Source organism: Gadus macrocephalus, chromosome 9, assembly GCF_031168955.1.
Source record: "Gadus macrocephalus chromosome 9, ASM3116895v1".
Taxonomy (NCBI): Eukaryota; Metazoa; Chordata; class Actinopteri; order Gadiformes; family Gadidae; genus Gadus; species Gadus macrocephalus.
This window is the reverse complement of record NC_082390.1, coordinates 16,013,105-16,035,080: the sequence shown is the minus strand read 5'-3', so window position 1 is coordinate 16,035,080 and position 21,976 is coordinate 16,013,105. Positions and strand designations below refer to the sequence as shown.

General features: G+C 43.9%; 1 protein-coding gene across 3 annotated transcripts in view; it reads right to left on the bottom strand.

Moving 5' to 3' along the window:
* The window catches only part of zc3h18 (zinc finger CCCH-type containing 18), a 44,435-nt gene that overhangs the window by 12,910 nt on the left and 9,549 nt on the right, over positions 1–21,976 (bottom strand). For all 3 annotated transcript variants that reach the window (XM_060061145.1, XM_060061143.1, XM_060061146.1), the window contains exons 8-11: positions 21,319–21,436; positions 19,728–20,008; positions 9,461–9,646; positions 2,380–2,505 (exon numbers count right to left, since the gene is read on the bottom strand). In XM_060061145.1, the coding sequence (XP_059917128.1) occupies positions 2,380–2,505; positions 9,461–9,646; positions 19,728–20,008; positions 21,319–21,436 (711 nt within the window). The remainder of the gene's footprint in view (positions 1–2,379; positions 2,506–9,460; positions 9,647–19,727; positions 20,009–21,318; positions 21,437–21,976) is intronic.

The following is a 21,976-nucleotide window of genomic DNA, read 5'->3' as shown; positions in this document are numbered from 1 at the left end:
CCTCCATTGTTATGTGGGTTCTGTCCATGTGTGGGTTGCGTAGGTGTTGTTTGCGTCGCGTACAAAAATACGTCACGGCCCTTTCGCGCAGCCGACCCCGCCCACGTCCAGGAGGTACTATTTGCGGTGGAAAAGGACCCGTGCTGCTACCGTGTCGAGTCGTATCGAGTCGTGTCGTGTCGTGTCGAGCTACATGTGCGGTGGAAAAGCGGCATTAGTCAACCAAAAACACATCAGTGTCAATATAAAGCGGGTCGGGCAGCAGCGTGTAGTATATAGACCACACTGGTCAGAGGATTCCATTTTAGGTTGTGTTCTTTGTTTAGTACAAGGGGTCGCAATGGATGGCGCTGCGATTCGTGCTAAGGTGCCAATTCCGATATGATCACATCCAAAGCCTATCGAGCGTTAAACAAGAAAGTTGCCGGAGAATCGCAGACATGAAATAATGAGCATATATATATATATATATATATATATATATATATATATACACACACATATACACACACACACATTGATTTTAGAGGATATGCCTACATACTTTAACACTTTCAATACTTTTCGGTCTCGCCTTCTTTAAGTTGGGCGAGTTCAAAGTTGTGAAGAACGGGGTGTTTCGACCTCCTGCCATATCAGTCTTGCAGTCTTTCAAACCATATGATCATTAAAACAAACTACGGCCCCTCCGATATTACTTGTATTCACATCGGTCTGCATATGTCCCTCTGTTCCCCGAAAAGAATGGATTAAGAGCTTTTTCCCTTATGAAAGGAACACCAGCAAAGTGCATAACAACAAACCAATTGATTCAACTAACCAGAAGCCCACAACCACATTCTAAGCTACATCAGATCTCACACAAAAAATATGTTGGTATAATACTTGACAGCAAACTCAAAGTTTGATGAGCTAATAAATTCAGTAGTTATCCAGCGTCTTCCAGCTCAAGAATTGTTGGATTTTCTTAATGGCCCCATCCCCTCCGCTTCCAATCACACTGCAGCCAGGCTATTAACCAGAACTAAAAAGGGTCCATATCACTGTAGTCGTTGCAGCACATCACATTGGCTCCCTGTCTGATACAGAATCTGGTTCAAAAATACTAGTCCTTACCTTTAAAGCTCTGCATGGTGCTGCTTTTTAGTTCTCTCTCCTAACCACACAAGCCCTGTAGGTCCCAAGAACAACGCCTACTAGCACAATCTCCCCTTACCAAACCAGCAGGTCCCGAGGTCCTCAGAACAAGGCCATCATCTCCCCTTACCACCCCAGCAGACCCCTTTGGTCGTCAGAACAATTTTTACTAGCATCATGTCCCCTCAACCCCCCTGAGATTGAGCCCGGAAGTTGTCAGAACAAGTCCTACTAGCATCCTCTCCCCTTACCACACCATCAGGCCCTGAAGGTCATAGAACAAGGCCTACTACCGTCACCCCCCCTTACCACACCATCATCTCCCCTTAACAGACTACTACAGCCCTGAGGTCTTCAGAACAAGGCCTACTAGCATCATCTCCTCTCACCCCAGTACTACAGCCCTGAGGTCTTCAGAACAAGGCCTGCTAGCATCATCTCCTCTCACCCCAGTACTACAGCCCTGAGGTCTTCAGAACAAGGCCTGCTAGCATCATCTCCTCTCACCCCAGTACTACAGCCCTGAGGTCTTCAGAACAAGGCCTGCTAGCATCATCTCCTCTCACCCCAGTACTACAGCCCTGAGGTCTTCAGAACAAGGCCTACTAGCATCATCTCCTCTCACCCCAGTACTACAGCCCTGAGGTCTTCAGAACAAGGCCTGCTAGCATCATCTCCTCTCACCCCAGTACTACAGCCCTGAGGTCTTCAGAACAAGGCCTGCTAGCATCATCTCCTCTCACCCCAGTACTACAGCCCTGAGGTCTTCAGAACAAGGCCTACTAGCATCATCTCCTCTCACCCCACTACTCCAGCCCTGAGGTCTTCAGAATGGTTTAGTATTTTTTGTACGCTGTTTATTTTCCTTTTGTGTATTCGCTTTATTTCCTGTGTTTATTGCGTCTCTATCTTGACTGAAACAGACTGAATGTTATATAATGTGTTTGCACTTTTAGCAGGCATGAATGAATCAGAAAAACTCCTGGTTTGTATTTTAAGGGGCCAAAACGTAAACTAGTGCTGCTGTTTACGTATTTAAATGACTATGATTAATCTCCTCAGAACATGTTCCGCACTTGCTTACAGCCCTTGAAATGCTAGTACTAGAGTTGTAATGGAGAATTCATATGTTTTTCCATGTTGCCTATTTGTTGCTTGGCGTCCTGGTGGTGGGTAATCCGTCACCCCTGTAGGGGACCCATTGGTCATGGCTTGGACTGAATTGTGTTCCAAGACGGCTACCTGGATCGGCTGCCGCTGATGGAGCTGTGGTGAGAGGAGTGGCTGGAGTAGGAGCTGAAGGAGGAGGAGCGCGAGCGGGAGTGCGACGACCCACTGCCTGTGAAAGATGAGGACCGAGACGACGACCTACAAAGCAAGCACAGAAAGGATTTCAATTTCATTCAGAGGAACCTCACAAAAGAAACAACACGCATTACAAATCGTACAGACGGAAAAATGCTATCCCTCGCATCAAAACCACCCATATCCTCCCCATATCAACCATTGGTTATCAGACAATAAACAGTTACAGTTTGGGTCATTCATGTACACATAGACACAGAAAAGGAAAGAAACAAATAAACACACAAAACAAAAAGACATGAGGAAAACAGTTGCAGCTTGTACCATATGATAAAGAAGAGACCTCTAAAAGATGAACTGAACTGAAATAATCAACATAGACAACCACCCTTTGAAACCACCCTGGGACCATGGACCTATTAAAGAACATGGTTTATCATCTGCCTAATAACATGGTTATTAAAGACATGGTTTCACCAAAAAATCGTCTCTGTGTGGACGGGGCCTGAAAGCAAGGGCGTAACTTTGGGTCTACCATTGAGGGGGTTAAACTCTCGGCATATTTATTTATTTGTTTATTTGTTTTTTATTTATATATTTATTGAATCATTTTCTTCTGTAAAAGGTAACATGCCCATTTGCCATTCTTGTATTAGAATTTTATTGCGATACTACAGATTTTGGCTACTCTTTGACTATGTATGCCGTATGACAGTCGTTAAATTCAGTGTTTAAGCACTAGTCAGCAGTGGCTGACTAGTGCCATTTAATTGGTTTTGTGTGTGTTTTCACTATCTTATGAAAAAACCCTGCAAGAACTTAAAAGATTAATCAATTGCATCACTGTTTTGGCACCTGCATGCAGCAAATGTATTATGCACAATTCAACTTTCAATGCAGCACACAATACAGGGTGGCACACTGGAGTGCTGCTTGCACCTCTATTATCTATCTGTAAATCCCATTTGAAGGCATGTTACAACATATTAGGCTGCAACTTAACACACATACCATACCAAGTATTTGACTAAAAGAAACAGGATGTTATACTGATGTCTATTCTGCCAGCAACTATAGCACTACTAGCAGACTATAGATATTGTTGGGCAATTCAGATAAAAGCACCAAACACCGGTTTGTGTCACAGTGTAAAAGAAATTAACTGTGTACACACTGACTTCTTAGTTAAGAGGTCCAATTTTTCCTGATGGATGTGACACACTGCAACAAGGTTCAGCCTCTGCTGTGTCATAGTTGTGCGTAACCAAGTCTTTAATCGTCTCTAAGAGCACTAAAGCTCCTCTCTGCCTCAAGAGGACGAGACTGGTACCACAAGGAGTAATCTCAGAGTTTGAACTTCAGTAAATAAGCCTCGCACCTCTGCTGGCAACTCTTTGAGAATGTTTGTAGCCTCTCCACAGGAACTGTATACGTAATTATGTTTGAACATAGGTAGCTGGATTCCAGCAGCTGGGCATTCATTACTGGGTAGTCATGAACCACCAGATCAATATTTCCAGAAAGCAAGGTGTTCTCCAGCTTTTGTAGGGTAAGAAGACCACCCTGCTGGAAACGTTCAGTGAACTGCGTGTGAATGGTGTGAAGTGCCTTAGAAAACTCAACTCTGTAGTATTCCATAGGAGTTTTAGGACTGAAACCCCTTGACTCTCCACTATAGCGCTTGGATGGTTGTCGAACTCTTGGCATAGTTATGGGTTCTAAGTCTAAAGAATTCACAACTGTAGATGCCCTCTCAAAAAGGTGTTAGGCCTCATCACTCCTCTTGCCATTGAGAGTAAACCTTACAAACAGCGGACTGCATACCAGAAACAGTCTGTGTCCTTCTCTGAAGAGACCTGTTGAGACACTGTAGGTCTCCAATAACTGCTTGTGCCATCACAAGACCAAGTACAGTGCTGCCTCTCATAAACGGCTGAAATAGAACATTTGCAGCGGCTGCATTGAGAGAGTTAGTCCCTGCAATTTCCTCTAAGGCACTGAGGATAGAGTCATACTGTGTTAAAAACTGAATGGATGGTGTCTAACATGTCTAACAGTCCACTTAGTTTCAAAAAGTGGTTTCAGGGCACTTGAGGTTCCATGGTTAGATATCGCTATCTTATGAAACATGTTTGAATTTGCCAGACTGTCCACACAAAACTCCTAATTGATGAACCCAGTCAAGGGCATCTCGCACAACTATAGAAGCTGTGCATGCCTTCTGTGCTATCAAATTAACACAGTGTGCTCCACAGTGCACATATAAAGCAAGTGGTTGTTTCTTCCTAATGTGAGCCTGGGTTCCAGAATATTTGCCAGACATATTCGCTGCGCCATCATATGGCTGCCCACGCAGTGCTGACAATGGCATGCTAATGCTACATTTGCAAGAGATTCTCATGTGGTCTCATGCACTGAATACATCCCAATGAATTCCTCATGAGGATTTAAGTCATGATCCACATAACAAAGACAGACAGGTTCTTGTTCTTGACCTGATAAGTCTTGTGTCCCATCAACAATCAAGGCAAACTGTGTGGCTGGGAGGTATCGAAAAGTGTCAGCTATTCCTCTGATAATGTCTTTGCTCAGTATGCCTAGTATTTCGTTTTGAATGAGGAGGACTTGTGTAATCCTGCTTGTGTGTCTCTAACCACTACTGAATAGGGTCATCTTCTGCCTTTTCTTTCAGATGTTTGGATAAATTACCCTTCTCTTCCACATGACCTCATAGAGCTAAACCTTGCCCAGCTAAGTATTTGATTGAGCCTACAATCTTCATCAATCCATACCTGGCTTCCTCCTGTTGTCTGGCAACAGCTGAAGAAAGCTGTGAAGCTACAGTGTTGCCTTTTTGTGCATAGATGTTCACGGCATGGATATGCAACTGACTTTTTGCATGTTTTGAGAACTTCTGGATAGCCTTTTTCCAATTTGTAAAGACTACACTTACAAAGGCAGGGTCACAATTGCTTGCAAATGTTGAATGATTCAAAAAAAAACCTTGGCACATTGAAAACATATGACCCCTTGTAAAGTGGCACTGTAATGCAACCAAGGAAAAGTTGTGAACCATTTTTGTTGAAAAGACAACACACAATTATCTCACTTCTGCACTAGTATAAACTTTAAAAGGTTGTGCAGGCTTTGTGCAGGTGATGATGTCTGAAACATCAAATCCCTCTCCGTTCATGTTGTCGGTGTCTGACTGGTCCCTGACATGGGGCTCAATATCCTGTGTTAAACATGACATGAAAACTTGTTACTCTCTGAAATAACAATCCTATTAAATTAATGTATTGTACATATCAATAACACTATTCACAGCTAAATTATGTTCCCTTGTGTTCTCACCTGCTCATTTGCCTGACTGCTGCCCTCATCATGTGACCCTCTTTGAGGAAAACACAGGAACCAAATGACTTGCTTTACACAAGTCCTCTCATTCAAAACAAAATACTAGGCACAATGAGCAATGTCAAGATAAGTCAGGACTTTTTGAGAGGGCATCTACAGTTGTGAATTCTTTACACTTAAAACCCATAACAATGCCAAGAGTTCGACAACCACCCAAATGCTATAGTGGAGAATCAAGTGGTTTCAGTCCTAAAGTTCTTAGGGAATACTACAGAGTTGAGTTTTATAAGGTACTACACCATTCGCACGCAGTTCACAGAACGTCAGTGTTCTGACAGTGTATGTTTAGATGCACCATTTTGTTCAAGGTCTCTTACCTGGTCATCTGTGCCTCCTGCGCTGCCTGTCTGTGCTCTCTCTCCCTCATTGTGGTCACCTGACCCTCCTCTCTCTCCTCCTTCAATTGCTGTACCTCCTCCGTCACTTCCTCCTCTCTCTCCTCCTTCAATTGCTGTACCTCCTCTGTCACCTCCTCCTCTCTCTCCTCCTTCAATTGCTGTACCTCCTCTGTCACCTCCTTCTCTCTCTCTCTGGTCACCTGTCTCTCTCTTATCATCTCCTTGGCCATTTCCATCTCTTTCCCTCTTCTCCTGATATATAAAAAATCCCAGTTAATGTTCAAATGGTTTGAGAGAGGTGGTATATCCTTTTGGAGAATGCGCGGTCCCTCACCAAAAAGTTGTAAAGCATTTTTAACACCTTTCGCCCACTTACTAGCACATTAAGATTGCTACAAAATAATATTATTATTATAATTATTATTATTAAGAATAATAATAGTAATGTTGTTTCAATGTTTCCTAAGAGCAAGCCTACTCACATGCACCGTCAACCGTGTGTATGTGTGTACAGTACAGGCGTGCTCGCTCAAAAGGAGTGGCATAACCTCTGAACTAGCGCATAGCAGCTAGCTGTCAATGGATGACATCTCTAAGTAAATTTGTGCAATCCCCGCCAAAACGTGTGACTGTATTGGAGCAAACAGCAACTTGGTCCCTGGTCTGTACTTGCGTTGCATTTTACCCAGCCGTACCCAAGTCCGTTTGAGGCAGTGGGTTCTAGAATCTTAGGTTGAGGACGTCTATCGCTGCCATAACAACGTATGCTAATCTTAGAAATTTCACGAAGTTAGCTAACAAGCTAGCTCTTATAAAGCATGAAACAAATATCTGGCATGAATCCGGAATTATTCAGATCGTCTGGTTTTACTGCACATAGCACACCAATTATACTGTTTGAATGTGAAATTATTTTGGTCACTATGCTCTCAATCGAAAATGGTTTCATTCTCCACGGATACCTCTTCATTATGAGGGTTTTTACAGATGATTAAAACATGATACTATCTTGCTGGCAAATTAAATTAAAACGAAAACAAACAAGTTATTCATTCAGAATATTTCATATTTTTGTTAATCTGAATTATGTGTAATGATATTGGGGGGGTTATATTAGCTGGATCTGATTTTGGGGTGGGTCATGACCCCACTAACCCCCCCGCAGATTACGCGCCTGCTTGAAAGACATGTTAGATGCACTTTGGGAGATCCACCCGTGGATGAGCATAGATGCGAGGCGGATTCACGAGTGTCACGTTTACTTTAGGTGGATGTTGGAGGTTTACTTTCTGGTGGATGTTGGTGGATATTGCACAAAAGGATATTGCACAGATACATCTTACTATGAAGCTACTTCTTCGAGTGCAACTCCCTCTGCATCAGCAATCGGCTAGTCGGTGAGCATCAGGGTGAGTAGAAAGGGACATATGTGGAACTTCTGTTTACAGACCCGCCGTGGTTTAATTAACAGCTTGGAAACATAGATTAGTGATATCGTCAGAGCAATAGTTTATACACTTTATGATCTGAGTGCTAGCTTCTGGGGATTGAAATGACAGGGGCTATCAGAGGGTTAGCCAGTTTTAAGGATGCTAGCCATGTATTAAGGGCTGGTTTCCTATTCAAAGGTAGCCTGTGGAAATGTATGATTACCCCAGCTGCCTTGGCCCTATATAATGAATTACTGCAGCCAGGGGCAATGCAGTATGATCCTCCTGTAGACCTGGTTGTTTGATTTTCCATTCAGCGAGCCTCAGAGTCTGACTCATTACCTGCTATTGCTGCTAGAGCCACAGAGTTAAGTTACCATGCCAGTGACGTACCTGATTTGTGAAATCCAACATGGCGGCGCCCCGTAACATAAACAACACTTTCACCGTACAATTTTATCCCTTTTAGCAAGTTCAGCCATTTTTAGTTATTGTACCAATGAGAAGGCAGTCAATACATCAGTTATATCAACTAAACTTCAAATTTCAGTTCAGTTCATCTTTAAACTGATGAAAAGAGGAAATGGCTCTGAGAGACATAGGTAAACCATTCCAAGTAGGAGGCTCTCCGCCCAATTTCTTTGGCTATTCTTGGAACAAAATAGAAAAGACATTCGTATCTCTTAGGCTATAGGATGAACGATATGGAATCTAATGTTGTTTCAGATATGATGGATAGATTGAAAAAATGCATTTGGAAAAAAACTGTAACCAGTGTAACTGGTGTCGAGCATTTTGTGAAAGAAGATTCAAAGACTGATAGATATGACCGTGATGAGTTCTGAATGGACACCTCGAAACAACTCTGCAGACTATTATAAATCACATTCAGAGGTTCGAGATTGGTTTAAGCTGTGTTCTATAAACAACATCCGCATAACCAATTATGGGCAAAAGAAGCTGAGTAATAATTTGTAGCAGTTTATTTTTTTAGGATGCAACCATATCAAATGATGAGCATTACTAAACCATCGATATGGTAATATGTTTAATAATGCGAGGGTAAGTGACACTCATGTCTGGCATCGGTGTGTGCCTGTGCGTGTGTGATGGTCCAGGTAGTTTCAAGGTCCGGTATAATACAATTTGTACCATTGAAAACCCAGGGTAGGACCACAATGGCATCAAATGCTCCATTCCCAGTCAGTACTCTCACAGGAACTTTTATAAAATAGTATCAAAATCTGGTACTTTATTTAAACCATTTAAAGACAGGGTCTTCAACTGCAGAATATGTCTGTAAACGCTATGACACATACAAGCCTTTGATGATCTCTTCGTTTCGATCAGGGTTGAGTGTTAAATGTTAGTAGTTTAATAAGTTATTTAGGTTCAGACCCTTTGCTCCCCTCGTGCTATTAATGGTGTGCTATTTATGGTTGATCGTGTTTGACATTATCCCCAAAGAATAAGAAATGCAAGTCGAGGATGGTCACTGATTTAACCATCATCCTTTATCCTAATGACATTGGCTATATCTTTCTCTACCTTTATTTCGTTCTTGGCCATCACTCAGTATCGCATCACTGATGTCATCACTTCGGCAATGTTACTGGCTATGTAATACAGATCATAAAGTCCTTCTAATGTTAAGTGTCACTGTTTTAATAATTACTTAGTTGCCTCTTCAAAATGGGTTCAAATCTGACATCTTGGTCTTCTCTCTCCCTTACCAGATTGACTCCATCTCGAAACCACTCGCACACAAAACCGTGGGTGAGAAAACCGTATCACCCTCTCACTCATCGCCCTCTCACCCCGTCACCCTCTCACCTGGACGAGTGGGACATGGTCACAGAGGAGCCCGAGGGGCGGTGGCGGCGGCGGCCCCGCGGCGGCGAGCCCATGGGCTGCCGTCTCCGCGGCGACTTGGACCGGCGCCAGGGATCTTTCCACTCGTCTGGTCGCCTCATCGTGGGCGTCATGGTGTCCTTCTTGGGCAGCGGCTCTAGCGGCCTGCTGGAGAGAGGGCGGCGGAGGAACAAGGTTGATGAGAGGACGCTTGGTTCATTTTTTTTCAAGTGAACTCAGGTACAACGCTGCCAAAGGTGGGAACAATTTGGAAGATCGTTTTCATATCCACCCATGAATTGGGGGTCGGCGGGAGAAACCAGCCAAAGTAAGCAATCTTTTGAAAGGATTCAACGGGAAAAATCCCACACCTCCCTTGAGGCATCCCTCCAAAGCCATGCCCACAAAACAGGTGACAATCTCACTGGCTTTAGAGCGGCTAGCCTTTTGGACTGGTTCGACAGGCAGCGTGCTCGCAGGTAGATGATTAGGAAAGTAGACAGACAGATAAGCCGTCCAATAATTGTATTCGAGCCCAAGGAAATTATTGGACGGCTCATTACAGGCCTGTGACAGCCACAGATCTTATTATTTTTAGAATTTATCGATTTGCTCTCACGATATTAACCAAATTTGAACAAATAAATTGTGACCCTAGCTTTAAGTTATGATTTATTAAATATCAAACGGATATCTACGCTGTATCACAGTGATCCGCCGGGGAGAACTAAAGACGTCATCCCCCGTCCTGTGTGCCTTGTGTGGACACCCACCGAGGAGACGGTGCTTCAAAGCAAAGCCAGGGAGCAGCAGTACCCCTCTCTATAGAGCAATCCTAAAAAACTTAAATATTCAGAGACAATAGGCGCATTACATAGTACCCTCTGCCTAACAAAATACCATCAAACCGGATACGTCTCACGCTTTATAATGTTCCCAATGGATAAGAATCACTAGATGTGATTAGTTGTGTATCCCGCTAGCTCTACAATCATGAAAAGCATGTCAATAACTGGGCCGCCAGTGGAGCTCCGCTGTAGGTTCCGCTGCACCGGAAAATACTGGTTCAAATGACTCTTGATGTCTGTATGTTTTGAGCAAATCAGAAGGTGGCAGGAACATGCCACCTAGAGCACATGAGCTCCTTTTTTGTGTCAATAATATCTAATTCTATTACATCACAGTACAATTGGGTATCACGAAACGTGTTGAGGACACCCCCCTTCACATGATTTGCGTCAATATCCAGTGTTGTGCAAGTTCACACTTTACAAGAGCTAGATCAAAGTTCAGTTTGAAATAAACTAGTTTATGTTCAGAGTTCACCATTTTATTATTTTTAACTAAGTTCACAGTCCCAAAAAAATAGGATAAACAATGCATAACCGTCATTAGCGAGCCAATGCCACTTTCAGTAGCTGCAAACGGGAAAGTTCAGTTCACCAAATATATAAGCGTGTTAAATGACCGCCGCTCTTTTAGCGCGTTCATGCACAACACTACCAATATCTAATTCCATGAAAGCAACGTCTTAGTAGTTATTGCTCTGAAGCATAATGCACCACTTTGCCTGCAGGGCGACCCTGAGGGGTCAAGAGCTGAAAAGAATGAATGAATGCAGCTACTGTCATCTCACAAACCTGAAAATACTTTGCATTCCTAGAATGCAAAACCTGGGGTTTTCCATCGATGGCAATCGTCAAGTTTTGCATGATTCGCTGAAAGGTGTGCGAAAGCTGGTAGATCTTCCAACAAATTCCTCCCACACGTTGCAAATAATTTCCAATTGTCATACCATTATCCTATGTTTACTTTCTCCAAAGGACTGGTATTTCCAGACACTTTTGTTTTTATATATGTGTTGGTGTTTCGGGTCCATGCAACATTTGGCCCAACTCTAATCACAGATCTCAAAGCTTTAATAAAGGGCTTAACCGTTGTCATGCGACAAGACGTTGGGTACCGTACTACACAACTACAAACAGACATCAGAGATAAACCGGAACGCTTCTGAAACCAAACACTTCTATGCAGTTCTGAGATCTGTTTATACAGATCAGATTGACCCTCGGTCAAACCCTCGAGAGAAAAAGAGCCAGGCACTCGAGACATAGCTGAATAAACAAAATTGTTTACATGACGATGATTTAAATACTGATTGACGTAGAGACAACTGATGAGACACAAGCAGGAACACATCTACGGAAAGGTACTTGACGGATGGATAGAAAGAGATCCATACTTGATTTGGCACATGCTCCCTCCATAGTTGAAGCATGGCTGCGGGGTTTGAGTTGTATTATGACAGGATGCTATAAACTCTGTCCTGCATCCCCTGCGTGGGTCCTTACATAAAAGACCCACTCCATGGGGTTTTCCCAAGAAACGGAAAGAGGTTTGATAAATGCAGTGTTTAATCACAAACTTCGGAAGCAGAGTCATCAAGTGTGTCCCTATACACACATGATCTAACCAAATATTTGAGGGCAAAGATTTATGTGTCTGGATCTGCTACCGGGATGCTTTGACCGGATGATGCAACATGTATGTTTCTGTACTAGCGCTTTACCTCGCATTTACAGCAACCAACAGAAAGCGGTACAAGGTCCCCCCGCTCTGAGCCAATGAGCTCATCTGTGGAATTAGGGAAGTGTTAGGTTACTTATTACTTATTGAACTTCTGACAGGCCTTGTTCAAAATAGCTGTTAACTGCAAGCCAACAAACCATGCACACACAAGGTGACGCTCATAACGGCAGGAGCTAAAAATAGAACCACAACAGATGGGCTATTTTTAGCCCTTGGACGGGCTATCCTTAAAAAGCAGCTCATGGGCGTGTGGATAAAGCAACAAGGAAATTAGGGTAATTGAACCCACCCCCGCCTCCAGACACTTAAGAGCCCGACAATCTAGAAAATAAACAAATAAAGTATTTCCCATAGAACTCAGACAGACTGAGGGGGATCGAGGGCCCCCTGTCCAGAAACAAACAATCCGTTTTTTCAAAGCTATTCAGCAATGAAATGGGGGTACATGCAACATCAATCTAAAACCCCATGCAATGAGCTTCACTTAACAGTTGCCAGAGACGCCATGGATGTAAAGGTTCAATTGTAAGAAGGGTTGCCATGCACGTTTTTCTGACATTTCTTCAAGATGGGCTTAGAGTAATTGCGATTCATGGCTACTGCCAAGAACAAACAGTAAAAAGTAAAAAGAAAACAAAAGGCCTCTAATTGGACGTTATTTGACTGCCATTTTTTTTTATTGAATCAAAGAGCTTTGAGGCTTCGGCAGTAGAAATGAGTCAGGGCCACTGCGGTGTAACAAGTTAATGTGCAACCCTGCAATAACATGTGAAGGATAGGCTCTGAATGTCCCGCCTCAGGCCTTTCCTCCTCCCCACCTTACTCATTTCCGACTGATGATGCTCAAAGGTTGACCAACATCCTGCAAGTGCAACATTATCTCACGACCCTGACTGCTGTTTTAAATACGCCTTTAATGTTGACATTAAATATCTTAAAAAAGCTTTGAAACAATCAGCAAAGCCATCGGCTAATGCAAGTGGCGGTGCTGGGTACACAACTACAGCTCTCTGTGTGTGGCAGTCAAAAAGGTGAGCAGACCGCATCAGAAGGATCTGGAAAGTTAGGAGTGGCGGTGGGAGTGGAGCCGTGAGGCAACAATGCAAAAGGAACACAAAGGACATCACAGGAAGGGAAACTCGAGCACGTCACATCCCGGGAAAACAATGGAGCGCTAGTTAGTCTTTCCATCTGTTGGCACCTGTGGAACAGGTTCAGGAGGCCTACTCTGCGGCCCGTCTGTCGTTGCATCACAACAAGAGGTCGACACACTATTCCTTACACCAGACGAAGCCCCGGGGGTAGGCCCGACACGACATCCGATGCAGGGTTATCGCCAACCCCATTCAATCCCTCAATGAAGGAAGGTACGGAAAGCAGACAATGTTGCGTGATGATGTGAAGCAAGGTAGGAATGCTTTCTTTAAGAAGCGCACTCATGCAACGGATGACACAATTGCGGAAACAATGACTTGGAAATGCCGGTCAGTGAATCTATATGATGATCTGGTTACTCAGGCCAACCGCCCGGAACAGTGCCACAGTACATCAACTCAATACAACTGTATTCAATATGCAATTTAATCATATAATAATACATCTGCATAACATAGAATGTCATAACAGGCTCTGGCTCTTCATCTGCAATGCAGTGCTATTCTTGCCCTGGGAACATCAACTTGAATACTTAAAAGTTTGAGAGAAAAGAAACGAATTACGACAATGCTAATCATTTAAAAGAGATCCAATACAGTTTGAATGTGAAGCAGTCTAATCCAGTTTCTCTGACAGCAGTGTGGGTGTTTCCCTGGCATTTCCTACAAGCCAAGCATGATTGCGTTGACCATCGAACGTGAATGTCAACATTGGACTGTTCCACCACTTTCTACAGGTATGTTGGACTGCCCCCGGTGGGCGTGTCCCTCACGGCACACTCTTTGGGACCATGATTCATCCTTCCTCCTAATCTTTCCTGCATTGTTATATTGAGTGGTGATGAAATTCATGATGCAGTCGGAAATAGTAACCACTGCTCACATTCCAAATATTTCTACATCTTTTTACCTGTCAGAGTAGCTAAGGCAAGGCAACTTCATTCATGTTGATCCTGCTTTCCCAAGTTTCGTATTTACTCTGGGGATAATTAACCGATTGGTCTCAGAAGATTTTATTGGTCTAGAACAGTCTATCCCAAAGACTTGGTCGTGACTCGCGACCCACGTGTGGGTCACGAGAGATTATATGTGGGTCACCAAATAAATGTTGTTTTTTTAGGTTTTATCCTCTTAATGTAGAGTAAGACAGGAAGCTATGAGAGAGAAAGGGGAAGAAATGCTTATGTTACCTTACGTGGTTAACAAATTGATTGTTGACTGTTTGAATCGATTGATTGATTGACTTTTTGATAACAATAACTGCACTTAAACACAAGCCTACCTGTTCGACGTGAGCATTTCAACCTTTCAACAATAAGCATGTTTTTGATAGTACTGAATGTTCGTATGTTCTGATAATTTTACTTAAAACATTGAATCTATTATGAAAGGCTTGCGTAAATTGTGTTCGTTTTACTATGGAAAGGAAATGAAAACACAGATTTACTTGGTCTCATTTATGAAGTATTTAACAAGTGTATTAAGTTTTCAACAACACATGCATTAAAAGGTGACATTAAGCCACCAGGTGTGAGTGTAATAAGCCATTACCAGATGTTTTACCAATCTGCCTCTTCTGACATCAAAAGTGGGCGTGTCCACCTACATGTGGACACATGCAAGTCTACCAGCCTAGCCAGTTGACCAGAAGACTTTGCTCATCTATTTGTCATACAGGTGGTCACGTCCACTTGTGATGTCAGAAGAGGCAGATTTTCAAAACGGCTTGTAATGGCTAATCACACTCACACCTGGTGGTATAATATGTGACCTTTAAACAAAGTTCTGATTTATCTCTTCGAAATGGTTTAAGATCATAGATACATTTTCAGGAATTTTCATTAATGCAGAAAATGTGTTACTCTCACGATTTATTGATAAGGCCTATTGGGAATTGGGTTGAGGTTTAGTAATTGAAAGAAAATAGGTCCCCAGGAAAAAGAGTTTGGGAAACACTGGTCTAGAAGGCTTATGCAGTATAAGCAGTGTTTCCCATACATAGACCATTGTGTGGCGCGGCGCCACAGAATCAACATCGAGCGCCACGAATTGATTATTATTTTTTTTTTTTTTTATTGTATTAAAAAAAAAAAGATTTTTTTTTTTTTTTTTCAATAATGCGATTTGGAAATCTAAAAATCGTTCCATCCATTCATCTCTGCATAGCACTCGTTCTCCCTGTCATTCACACACACACACACACACACACACGGAGTGAGAGCGACGATGCTAACACATGAACCCACCGATGTCACCCGCCGCTTAGCAACCGGACACGCTGGGGTTGATAAGTTACCGGACTACTGTAACTACTACGGAGTGATAATATCAAAGACGTGAATCAGGCAATAAATCCAATTTCCTTGACAGCGGTTATGTTCGGTGTGCATTAAAGTACAGACAGAGTGGACCAATTGCGAACTACTGCAGCTGCTCCAAGTTAAACCCCAAACTAATCGGAAGTATTTATAGCGGACTACACCACCTATTCTATTCCGCATAGAATTGTATTCCGAACCGATTGAGGCGTATATATATATGATACTTTTCTATTCCGATTGAGCTGTTCTTCCACATCTATGCGAATCAGATGTGTCCGCATGTAAACGCAGAGTTACATGCACACTCACTGACGGCTGCGTCGCCGTGCGTCGCCGTGCTGCGCCCGTGCTGCCACCCCCCCCCCCGCGCACCACACATTGGTCCTTGGTCTGTGGGAAACACTGATAAGCATATCAGTTATATAATTTGGCCCTAAACCATGTAGGGATTTATATTTGAGCAGCATGATCTTAAAATCACCAGGCGATTAGTTTAATACGCAATTATTTACTAATTTTATATCATTGTTATGGTAATTTAAGTTAATTTTGGACACCACCACCACTACCACTATTAATACTATGTTGCAAGAAAGCAGAGACGTGACATGAAAGTGCATTCAGAGGTCACTGTGAAAACAAAAGGCAATGGTTTAATGACTAACAAAACATCAGCCCTGCCCTAGAATAAGCTGGACTGAGTAATGTTGTGATGACGTGTAAACCGAAAAACATCCCACAGAAAGGATTAACAATTTACGAATGAGACTCAACTCCCACTGATACGTTGCAGATCTTTCAACAGACTGGTAGACAACATATAAATACCTGGGGACTCATTAATAACCGTTGCGAACGCACAAAACGGGGCTGAAAGTGGCGTACGTGATTTTCCACGCCAAGGTTGTGATCTATAAAAAACTAACTTGACGGGAGAATGTGTGCAGCCCTAAGCAAACGCTGACCCATGCGTACACATGGTTTGGAGAAAAAGGAGAATTGGCGACAGACGGTGTGGTGGTGAACTGAAGTAAGACTGAAGAAATGTAGAGTGAGAAGAACGATTATGTTTTATCATCGCCCTTCATAAATTTAATTTCAACCCGTATCATGCGTTAAATCTATGAAATCAGAATAATTTAAGTCAACTGCGTTATTTCTCAGTTATAACTCCAGAAACATCTCCTTAGAATCAAAATGAAAATTCCCATTTAATCCCATCACTCCATACTGTCCACTGCATGGAATAAAGCATCTGTCCAACATTTGTCAATAACATAATATTTTTATGTGACACTGTAACACATAATTAAATGTCAATTAAATCTGTGTGGAAGTGTGGAAAACCAAGCCACATACTCCTCATCACAATCGTTATATTATTGTCCGTTCCTCTTGACTCTTTTCATGACAAATCAGGCATTAAAATGGGGTTATGTATGTAAGAACATTTTACGTGGGTGATACAAACTGATTATCCAAGGTGTTCTCGGTCAGTCTTATTACCATAACCCTATAAATACAGCGGTGAGCCCCGTGCGTAATGCTGCTCCATGGCACTGCTGGAGGACCATGCAAATGGCAGGATTCGGAGGGAGAGGGGTCTTCAGGGACCATAACGATTTATTGGTACATAAAAATATTTACCTTTGTGTCAGACCACTTCTTTTTTAATTCTGGGACTGTGCGCTCTGTGCCACTGACAGAGTTCACTGCTGCAGCAAATGTTGCCACTCACTCTGCTTTTTGTTGTTAGCAATCCCAATCCCGTGAACGCCGAACAAAACAACTTATCAGGCCTCCACCTCACCCACAACTTGTGGGTGAGGTGGAGGCCTGCTCACTTAGTGAGTGCGGATAGTGCAAAAAAGCAAAATTTCACGGTGGTTGAAGTGGAGACACTTGTGGGCCACAAGTGTCTCCACTTCAACCACCGTGAAATTTTGCTTTTTTGCTTTTCTCAGTCCTTCTGCCATTGTTTTCGACAAGACATAGTACTTGCATCTGAGTCCGTTTTATATGCAGGTCGCATTCATGAGGTCGTTTGCATTGACCATTTATGGTTAAAAAGGGGCGTGTACAGGGCGGAACATGAAGCTGATTCAGCTGCGCACACTTGTAGGCATTCTGTGATTTATAAAGCAAAGAATGTTTAGAGGTGTGTGAGAGTTTAGAGGTTTCCCTCCTTCCTCTTGCTGTTGTTCAGTTCCAGCTGCTGAGTGTAGTCTCCACGAAAAGACTGTTGCATTTCAACTACAAAATATATAGGCCGAATTAGGCCTCGCGCGTGATCCGTTTCGTGATTGGTTTGATAGTTAACTGTTATTCACTTGATTATTCAGGTGATGTGCATATGTTGTTTACATGATTTTTGTCCAGGATAAAATAACACATCTTGTAGCCTATAATGTTCCTTTTTATTAAAAAGACTACAATACAACTAGGGCTGTAACGATACACAAACTCACGATTCGGTTTGTATCCACTTATATAACAATTCAATTAATGTAACATTTAATAACAAATCATTTGGAACACAGAACCGATTTGAACAGAAAGGATACTATTAAAGTAGGCCTATGGCAAAATGAATAAATAAATAACCAAAGATTGCAGTTGGAGGATGCTTGCAGGTAGGCAAAAACCCTCAACTAGTTTTGTGGTTTAGGCGTACATATTTGAAAATATTAGTGACAAATAAACAATAGAAATTTGAATAGTTTGGTAGCACTAACCAGCGTTCCCACTAGCAAAAACGGTGCTGGTCAAAGTGACCTGCATTGGTTTCGTTTTCGGTCAAAGATCCTATTATCTGCCGCGAGGCAGGTTCGTGGCTTTGAGTGTCGCGATTTCTGTTTCGATACGCATATCGTTACAGCCCTAATTACAACCAATGCTGATGTGGTCGTGTTTTTTTCCCTATCCAACTAGCCTCCTATTGCTTGTAACAGTGGGCTAAATCTGCTTAATTATAAAACAGGCTCATAGGGAAATTATCTTATAATTCCAGAAGAAACCAAAACGGCACAAAAAAGGGCTTTTTTCTTTTTGAAGGTGTCATTCTACAAGAAACTGTTTAATCTTGTCCCTTCAGTGCAATATATAGCCCTGCCTCCCAGATGCCTTCATAATAAAATATATTTAAAAATATCTCAACGTCGCATCTCTTGGCCATGAAAGAAGAGTTGAAGAATTGGTTGGATTGGACATTCATTAATTCAGTCGTGGGGCAGTCTCTCTCTCTCTCTCTCTCTCTCCCTCTCTCTCCCTCTCCCTCTCCCTCTCTCCCTCCCTTCGTGAAACAGGAGCACCAGAGCATATTTTTTCCACCAAATCTGACTCACGGGGCATTCATTGCTACTGGTGACCAACGCAAAATTAATGAAAAAACAGCACCTTTAAGCAATATAGCACGAGTGTGAGTGGGGTTGGTAATGGATAAAGACTACCAAAGGGTATAGCCAAAAGATTTGATTTTTTTTTTTGGGGGGGGGGGGGGCGACAGAGGATCAGGGCAAGGTCAGGGTGGCGTTTGCTCAAAAAAGGTTGAGAGCCACTGCCCTACGTACTCATACTAAGTATAGTAAGTATGGGAAGTACGGATACTGGAACACAGCATTGGTGTGCGGCTGGAAGCAATACAACTTGGTGCGTAGTGTGCTTGAAAACACACCTGCTAAGATGAGCTCCAACAAAGAAGTACCAGACATGCCTTAGGCTTGCCATCCTATTGGCTGCACCATTTTAGGCTAAATTTGGTCCGTTGAGATATTCATTTCCTAATCCAGTGAATTAGAAACTTCTTTTGTTTAAGAGAAGAAAATATGATATGATTGCAGTTTCTCTTTTCTTCCACGATTCTATTTCATTATTAGTAATAATATATGCCTTACCAAACCCCCATACCAGCAGGTTATATCCATTGTCTTAATACTTGATTACTGGATACTGGATGGTTCTCCCCTCCAGCGGTGAACAGCGCAGCCAGACATATCACCATCATCGAGACACTCAAAAGCTACCACAAAGCTCACACATACCGCCTCTTCGGCTGCAGCGACGCAAACGACCCAAAAATCTGCTCATTTGGTTCGGTGGTAGCGACGACTCGATTGGACACAAACGGAACCGCACACAAATCCCGACACTTGGACGGAAGCGACGCCTTCGCGGCGGGAGACTTACTTGGTGGGCGGCGGGGGGACGGGCGAGTGGGGCTCGGGGCGGACCTTCATCTTGATGTCCTCTTCCTTCTTCTCCCGGGGCTCCCGCGGGGGGCGCACCCGGGGGGGGCGGTCCTTCTCCTCCCGCTTCAGGCGGTCCCGGTCCCACTCCTCCTTGCGGCGCAGGCGCTCCTTCTCGCGCTCCCTCTCGCGCTCCCGCTGCCGGCGCTCCCGCTCGCGGTGGTCCCGCTCGTGGTCCCGGTCCCGGTTGCGGTCCCGGGGGTCTCGCTCCCTCTCGCGCTCCTGGGGGCAAGGGTCATACACCCGACGTTTAATGGGGACCAGACAGGGCAGCCTTGGAAGGACGTGGGTATGGAAGATGACAAGCGCCATCCTCGGTTACAGAATAAAAAGGTAGGATTCAAAGTGTTGACCCAAACAGGAAAGAGGGAGTACGATTAACAAGATCGGATGCTATAAATGCACTGGACTGCCTGCTCGGATCGCATACAGGGCAGCGAAACAGACTGGCATACAATGCCACAAGTCATTAATACAGCTTTGGGTTCTATTAAATAACAATAACAACAGTAGGTAGGTTCGCGTCCTCGGCAGCCAGTCAGTTTCGTTCTCAGTGGGTGCTGGTCTCCGCCAGGGCTGCGCCTTGTCACCAATCCTGTTTGTGATATACATGGACAGGATATCGAGGCGTAGTCGTGGTGGGGAGGGGTTGCAGTTCGGTGGTCTGAGGATCTCGTCACTGCTTTTTGCAGATGATGTGGTCCTCATTGGATCATCGGCCTGTGACCTTCAGCACTCACTGGATCGGCTGGCGGCCGAGTGTGAAGCGGCTGGGATGAGGATCAGCACCGCTAAATCTGAGGCCATGACTCTTAGCAGGAAACCGATGGATTGCTTACTCCGGGTAGGAAATGAGTCCTTAGCCCAAGTGAAGGAGTTCAAGTACCTCGGGGTCTTGTTCGCGAGTGAGGGTACTATGGAGCATGAGATTGGCCGGAGAATCGGAGCAGCGGGGGCGGTATTGCGTTCGCTTTACCGCACCGTTGTAACGAAAAGAGAGCTGAGCCGCAAGGCAAAGCTCTCGATCTACCGGCCGATCCTCGTTCCTATCCTCACCTATGGTCATGAGGGCTGGGTGATGACCGAAAGGACGAGATCGCGGGTACAAGCGGCCGAGATGAGTTTTCTCAGAAGGGTGGCTGGCGTCTCCCTTAGGGATAGGGCGAGAAGCTCAGCCATCCGTGAGGAACTCGGATTAGAGCCGCTGCTCCTTTACTTAGAAAGGAGTCAGCTGAGGTGGTTCGGGCATCTGGTAAGGATGCCCACCGGGCGCCTCCCTTGGGAGGTGTTTCAGGCACGTCCAGTGGGGAGGAGACCTCGGGGAAGACCCAGGACTAGGTGGAGAGATTATATCTCAACACTGGCCTGGGAACGCCTCGGGATCCCCCCCGTCAGAGTTGGTCAATGTGGCCCGGGAAAGGGAAGTCTGGGGCCCCCTGCTTGAGCTGCTCCCCCCGCGACCCCACCCCGGATAAGCGGACGAAAATGAGATGAGATGAGAACAACAGTAGGTGTGGGGGGGGTGTACTCACAGTGTAGTGGTATGGTAGAGGAGGGGCTTCTGTGTACTGCACTCTGAAGTTCTCGTACTGCCCCCCTCGCCACAGGGCCTCCATCTCATAGTCATAGTATGGGTCGGCATACGGCTCCCTGAAACAATTAAGACAAAAAGGACCTCAATATGTGGGAGAAACAGCGGCAGGGACACAGCTGGGCTGCCTCTGCACATTTTGGCCTTGATCCAGAAGAATCCACAAGGAGTCAATATGTGAAAACGACGGTTGTTCAATAACTGGAAAGGATGGTAGTGCTGCCCGCGTTGTGGTGTTAAATCCCTCGCCGATACATCGACAATCTCAAATGAGTTAACTCGTACTAAATAAAGGCCGACCCAAACCTATAAAACATCCCAATCTAAATCATTAACCGCACACTGAGACCGACCATCAAAACATGTCCAGTAATGGACAGGACCACAGTGAGGATCTTGGCTGTCAGACCAAAGCCATTATCAATAGTGAGCAACACTTTGATGTAGGAATTGCATTGCATTTTCTTTACTTATTCAAATTTCTCCAGTGTCAGTGATTTAACACTTAATACATAAATGAGCTTTAGCATACAATCATTTTAATTGTCAAAGCTTGAGGCAGAATCTCAAAACAAAAAACAAACAAATCCAATACAAAC